The sequence below is a fragment of the Salvia splendens genome, chromosome 12 (genome assembly GCF_004379255.2).
Source record: "Salvia splendens isolate huo1 chromosome 12, SspV2, whole genome shotgun sequence".
NCBI lineage: Eukaryota > Viridiplantae > Streptophyta > Magnoliopsida > Lamiales > Lamiaceae > Salvia > Salvia splendens.
The window spans coordinates 27285989-27292908 of NC_056043.1; the positions used below are offsets into that span (position 1 = coordinate 27285989).

At 38.9% G+C, this 6920-nt stretch overlaps 1 protein-coding gene across 2 annotated transcripts; it reads left to right on the forward strand.

Annotated features, from left to right (window-relative positions):
* Positions 1 to 2288: 2288 nt before the first annotated feature.
* LOC121758898 (transcription factor PIF3-like) lies at positions 2289 to 6610 on the forward strand. 2 transcript variants are annotated; one of them, XM_042154330.1, is made up of 9 exons: positions 2289 to 2782; positions 3133 to 3344; positions 3427 to 4531; positions 4606 to 4701; positions 4778 to 4843; positions 5090 to 5155; positions 5514 to 6008; positions 6113 to 6197; positions 6282 to 6610. In XM_042154330.1, the coding sequence occupies exons 2-9, from the start codon at positions 3259 to 3261 to the stop codon at positions 6290 to 6292; spliced, it is 2010 nt and encodes a 669-aa protein (XP_042010264.1). In that variant the 5' UTR covers positions 2289 to 2782; positions 3133 to 3258; the 3' UTR covers positions 6293 to 6610. The 2 variants fall into 2 exon arrangements, with proteins under 2 accessions (XP_042010264.1, XP_042010265.1); XM_042154331.1 differs by having other exon boundaries at positions 3180 to 3344.
* The last annotated feature ends 310 nt before the right edge of the window (positions 6611 to 6920 follow it).

The following is a 6920-nucleotide window of genomic DNA, read 5'->3' on the forward strand; positions in this document are numbered from 1 at the left end:
TTGAATGATTGAGGCACGGAAAGAGGCAAAGGCGTACGCAAATTAGCTTGTACTCCCTCCGTCCCGGACTACTTGCACTTATTTTCTTTCTGGGCGTCCCAAGTTATTTGCACTCTTTCCATTTTTAGTAAAAATTATTACCTACAGCCGTAATATTTGACTTTGTCTATCACTCATTCTTTAATCTCCGTGCCGAAAAGGAAACGTTCGAGTAGTCCGGGACGGAGGGAGTATAATTTAAGGGTGTGTGGACAGTGGACGCCATTGAATAAATAAATATATGTTATTTTTGTCAAAATTATTTGGTACATGGGATTTAGAATCAATCCCTGTGCTTTAGTGAGGGTCATATTATGTAGGATAACATATTTAAGTCGTGGAGATAAGAATTAATTTTTTATGCAAGAAAATTATATAGTGAGTACTAAAGAAAACAAGAATAAAAATTTGTTTGAGTAGAATTTCTTCACTAAATAAAGATACAAAAACATAATTATGCGAGACATAATTCAGAATACAGGACGAATGAACTGTACCACTATCCTTATCTAGAGTACATATCTGGGGAAAATGCATCACAAAAATCTACCCATACTTGGCCTCCTATTCTATTGGACCTCTAATATTCTCACTAATTAATTTAGTATTTCTTCCAATTTTATCTAATTATAATAACAATTACTGATATAGTAAAATTTTTCATTTTGATATTAATAATTTAATATCTATAAATTGTGTGGCAAATATATAGACTATAGTTAGTATCAATCTGTTAGTACTTACTTTGGAACTGTCTCTTTTGAGTACGTCAAAACTCAAAACTCAATTTTTTAATTTCTCGGATTAAAAGATCGAATGTCCTGAATTTGGTTGATATGATAAATTGGTCAGAATGAAGGGTGACCCTTAATTACAAAAAATCTAAGATTGATTATATTTATATTTTCTTTGCCAAGATTTGAATTGCAATTTAGACAAAAGTTCGTGCAATTAATACAACTAACCCAAATTAATAGTTTGTTAGAATCCACCTTTGTTTACCATAATTTCATTTTCTTCCTTCCCATTGGAGCTCAAAATTTGGGACTTTCTATCTAGTAGCAAAATTAGGAAATACTCCCCCGTCCCACATAATTTGTCTCATTTTTCCATTTCAGTCCGTCCCATATAATTTATTTCATTTCACTTTTTTACCATTTTTTGTAGTGGACCTCATATTCCACTAACTCATTTCCACATTCTCTAACTTTTTCAACTCACTTTTCATTACATTTCTTAAAACTCGTGCCCGGTCAAAGTGAGACGAATTATCTGGGACGGAGGGAGTAGCTTGCAATTATCTACATTAGCAAACGCTTATCAAATACAATCAACTAAATCAGAGAAGTGAGTGTAGAGGTGCCCACAGTTTCGGAACCGGCGGTTACGGTTCGGAAACACCGGTTCCGATTTTGAAAATTGCCGAACCGGAACTGAACCACAAGGGTGTTTTGTGGTTACTGCTCCGGTTCCAAAACCGCCGGTTTCGGTTCCGAACCGGCGGTTTTTTACGGTTCTGAACCGGCAATTTTTTGCGGTTCCAGCTCGGTTTCACGGTTTTTCTGTGTTTTTTTGCGGTTCCAAATAGCCAGTTCCGGCACGGTTTCGGTTCGAAAATTTTTGAACCTGAACCGAACCACGGTTGTAAAACTTATTTCGATTTGGATAAATTCTCACGGTTCCGGTTTGGAACCATAACCGCCGGTTACGGTTTCGCGGTTAACCGCCAGAACCATAAACCTTGGGCACCTCTAAGTGAGTATGGAGAAATTACCAAGCACGACATTGCTCGATATATTTCTAAGCACCCGTGTTCTCAGTAATTATCACTATACGCGAACACATACCGATCAATATGTACTATGCTCGGTACGTTACCGAGCATGATAGTACAATATTTAACGAGCAAGAAGTCTCCGTAAAACATTTTGCCAAGAGTTAGCGAGCACAATGTGTGCTCGGTAACGTGTTTATGTTTAGGCTTAGAGGGTGTTTGTATGTGTAATTGGTAAAACTGGTAAAAGTGATACTACTACGAAACAATTTCAACATTTGACTAAATCGCCCCAATTAAAAAGAGAGAAGATGATGAACAAGGAGAAAGAAAAATAATTGGACCTCACATCATAATAATCCTAAAAATAGTACTCGAACAAACTCAATTCTCCTTGTAATTCTCCACAAAGCACAAAATTCAACAAATCTGAGGGACGTCTCACTAGTTAAATAAATAAATATTAAACAATAACTAACGAGTAAATGAAATTAAACAAGAATCAAGATTCTTAAAAATAGAGTTCAGAGAGTTGATAAAGCGCAGAGCTTTACATAAGTTCTGTTCTAAGCTATTGGGAATTTTGTGGGGAAGCTAAGCTCATATATATACCAAACTGCCTTTAATTTCATTGCTTTTCCCCTCCGCCACCACCAAATTAGTCTCTCTCTCTCTCTCCCTACATATATGCTAATGTATTTATAGTTTTGAAACCTCGAAGCTCAAACCAAATAGCTGGATGGTGAAAGATTGAGCTTTTAACCAAGGATAATTGTGGCACACATTGGATTAGTGGTGAATTCAAGAAAGCCATCATAGCTCGCAGTGAAAAAGGAGTAAAGAATGCATCTGGGAAAAGTGTAAGGAAAGGCTTAAATCTTTGAAGATAGATATTGAGAAACATCCCAAGAAAAAGATTGTATCTTTTGGAGGATGTCAACTTGTTGGCAGATGAGCTGATTTTAGGAGGTAGGTTTTGTTTTTCTTCAAGATTAACTTTGTCTTGTGGGATTAAGGGGAAAGATCTCTGGGTTGTTGAATAATTTATAGAAGATTTCATGGGGCTTATTCTGCTAATGATTGAATTTGGATTGAGCAAGATTCAGTTTTTGAGTTAAACAAGCTCAATTTGGTATTTTTAATGTATTTCTGCTCTATTATAGTATTAAATTAATGAGTTTGATACTGGAACTTCTACTGATTAAGACTTAACTAGATTAAGACAATCTTACACCAATATAATATTTCTACTTGTTTGCTTCTTTTTTTTCTCTATTTACATACTCTTACTTGTAGCTATCTTGAAAATGTCTTGGCAGTTTTAGGTGATTTGGGAGTTTTATTGATGTAATTCTGGTTCACACAGTTTCTGTTGGTGGGATTTCATTAGCATTAAGCTGCAAGAGCTCAGAAATTTTCAGAGAAAGGTGTTCTATTTTTTCACAATGCCTCTTTCAGAGTTTTTGAGAATGGCTAGAGGAAAACTTGAATCTAGCCATCAGAAACCGGCTCCAGCCGACATCTCTTCTAAGTAAGACTCAAGCTAATCGAATATGATCATTTTTATTGTTTTGATTTGATTCATTGTTTTTTTTTGGTGATCTTGTGTGCAGGCCTGAGAATGAATTAGTTGAACTAGTTTGGGAGAATGGGCAGGTTATGATGCAAGGTCAGCCCAGTAGGGTTACGAGAAGCCCTACACTTACCACATCGAGAGCTCGTGATTCTACCACTACAAGGTATGGAAAATATGGAGTTGAGTGTATCATGAATGATATGGCATCGGTGGTGCCTTCAGGGGACATGGATTTAGGACAAGATGATGAGATCGCTCCGTGGTTAAGTTATCCCATGGATGATGCTCTCGGACAAGGTTATGCTTCCGAGATTCTGCCTCATATATCTGGTGTTACGGCTAATGGATTGTCTACACAGAATAGCTTTGCATCAGTGGACAAGAGGAGTAGTTGTGAGCAGACCGTTAGTAATCTGCAGAGTGGGGCTAACAATGTGAAGGTTTCTTCTTCTAAAGACCGTCCTTTTGGTTCGTGGCTGCCTCAGCTTCATCGCCAGACATCAGACGCCTTAGGATCTGGAGTCACGGATGTTGTTAGCAATAAATCGAAAGACCAACTGGATGCTGTATTCCGGAATCCAGCTCAAAGTAGAGATAGTGTTAGTATTCAACCACCTACTAATCATTCGAATTTTCTCAACTTCTCCCATTTCTCAAGGCCAGCTACTCTTGCCAAAGCAAACCTCCCAAACTCTGATGGAATTCCTAAGTCGGTATCGTCAGCTGTGGAGAGAAATGAAAATAAGGAAAAAGGTTCAGCTGCCAATTGCAGTAATCCAGTCAAGTCTATACACCTCGAGCAAGCTAAGAGCATGCCAAAAGACTTTGAGCCCCATGGTTCTGGTGTATACCCTGCGGTGCGTTCTAGTGAACCAGGCGTTAAGGGATCTCAGGGTTCATGCCCTCCAGAAAGAACCGATAATTTATGCAAAGAAATTCCCATGAAGAACGACAAGCCTCCAATTCTAAGTAATAACTACAGTTCAGCAAAAAGAGCCCCTGACGGTGATAGGACTGTGGAGCCTATGGTTGCTTCTTCTTCTGTGGGCTCTGGAAATAGTGCTGATAGACTTTCTTGCGAACAAACACAACATTCAAAAAGAAAGTTCTGCGATATTGAGGACTCGGAATGCCGTAGTGATGTAAGTAATGAGAAAGTATGCTGATTGTTCTGTATATGTTAGCTATTGGTTTATCTCAACTCTTTTATGGACAGGATGTTGAAACCGAATCTGTTGATGCGAAAAAAGCAACTTGTGTACGAGGATCTAAGAGAAGCCGGGCAGCAGAAGTGCATAATCTTTCTGAAAGGGTGAGCAAGAATCTCATTGCCCAACGATTCCCTCTATGTTCAAAATGTTGATCTTCATTTTATAATGTGTAAACAGAGACGGAGAGATAGGATCAATGAGAAAATGCGTGCTTTACAAGAACTCATACCAAATTGCAATAAGGTAAGTACATTCTGAGATTTCTACTTCGTGCTGAATCCAACCACAACTCATGTTTATGAAATTTGTTCTTGTTTCGAGGATTCTTCTGTTAGAAAATATTGCATTTACAGAAACTGAATCTGCCCCTCAACACCACCGTCGTTCATTTGGTCTTGTTGTTTTTAATGAGCTTTCGAACTCCATCTAGAAGTTTTCGTGTCATTTACCCTCTTTTGGCTTTGCAATTCTACCATTTTCCACTGTCAGGCTGACAAAGCTTCAATGCTCGATGAAGCCATTGAATATCTAAAAACCCTCCAACTACAAGTGCAGGTAATGTGAAGTATTTCAAGCATTTCATTTATTCTTTTTCTTAGAAGTATCAACTTCTTAGGCCCTTCTTGGTACGATGGAATGAAATGATGGGATGAAATGTGATCCCTACTTCTATTCCATTCATTTGCTTGATACGATAGAATAAAGGAGGGAATGAAATGAAAATGCAAAAAAAAAATGTCATTTCATTCATATCTTCATTACATTCCACCCTCATTCCATTCCATCATACCAAGAAGGACTTGTGAATGGTCATACTCTCTCGTAAGCACATCATACCAAGAAGGACTTGTGAATGGTCATACTCTCTCGTAAGCACTGCCTGAGGATATCTTACGAGTGTCGATGTTTGCAGATTATGTCCATGGGTTCAGGGTTATGCATGCCTCCAATGATGTTCCCGACCGGAATGCCACCGATGCATCCTGCTCATGTTCCACATTTCCAACCCATGGGCGTCGGAGTGGGTATGGGCATGGCTTACGGGATGGGTATGCCGCGAGACATGAACGCTGGATCCTCCAGCTGTCCTATATATCCCGTTCCTCCCCTACCACACTTTTCCTCTACAGTGCCCGGGCTTGCCAATTTCCAGAGAATGCCCGGTCAATACCACCCCGTATACGGTCATCCTTCTCAAGCATATCCGAGTTCTGTCCCAAGACCACCCTTCGTTCCTCTAGCTCCACGCCCCCCTTTAACATGTGCCATGCGATCAAGTACTCTGAGAAATTGCGAAACTCCTAGTACATCTCAAAATATCAAGTCGGAGGATCCAGCAAAAACCATGAACTTGCAGCCAATCTGCAACGCGGAAGCTAGGAGCTCAGTCCACAACAAATCCAACCAGGTTCGAAATAAGAAAGAATGTGTAGTTACACAACAGATTTATTGATATAGGAGAATGTTTGTTTAATTTTGTGCAGCCTTATAAAAATATTATTTCTAGTGCAGCCTGGAAAAGAAGTTGTAGATCAATCGGCTGGTGTGCAAGATAACAAACGGGCCACGGACTCAACGGACATCAACAAAGAACCAGGTCAGCGCAGCGGATACCTCAACAAAAATTTTCTTTCTTTACTCTACTCTTTCTTGTAGCTTACAGTTATTGCTATCAATTCAGGGTGTGATTAGCAGGACGCGTGGCTGATGGCATTGTCCCGTTGACGACATCTTCCTCTGCTCGACATTAACGTAGGCAAATGATGCCAGGTCGTCGAATGAGGTCAAAGTCTAATGAAAGAGTGCACAGAGTTGGAGATATTTTATTTAGTAGAGAGTCAGAGCTATATACATATATATAGTGTATATTCATGAGAATTGAAATTGGCAAGGGTTGAGCAATGCCAAGAGTAGGTCTCTTGCTAAATAAGGTGACTACTGGTTGGATACATGTTAGCTGTGTTGATACAGTTTTTGTTTTTGGAATTATAGCTACTACTTCCACCGCAAGAAATATACTCCCTCCGTCCCGCTTAAGCAATCCAGTGCAAGGATAATAAAGAATTAAAATGGAGAAATGGTAAAGTAAGAGAAGATTCTCTACCTTATTCTCTCTTACTTTTCCATTTCTCCACTTTTAACTCTTTATTATCCTTTTTATAAAACGAGTACGGGACTGCTAAAGCGGGACGGAGGGAGTACTATACTACTCCCTCCGTCCATGAAAAATAAGGCACTTTGTGAATGACACGAGTTTTAATGTAGAATTGGTAAATTAAGAGAGAAGGGAAAAAAGTACTCCCTTGTCCCATTGAAAATG

What these genes read in the sequence shown, in the direction of transcription:
- LOC121758898 (XM_042154330.1), top strand. Translation starts at nt 3,259, where the DNA reads ATGCCTCTTTCAGAGTTTTTGAGAATGGCTAGAGGAAAACTTGAATCT. An exon ending in ACTCGGAATGCCGTAGTGAT is followed by an intron (nt 4,532 to 4,605) that starts GTAAGTAATGAG and finishes TTTTATGGACAG; the next exon opens with GATGTTGAAACCGAATCTGT. An exon ending in TCCACAACAAATCCAACCAG is followed by an intron (nt 6,009 to 6,112) that starts GTTCGAAATAAG and finishes TTTCTAGTGCAG; the next exon opens with CCTGGAAAAGAAGTTGTAGA.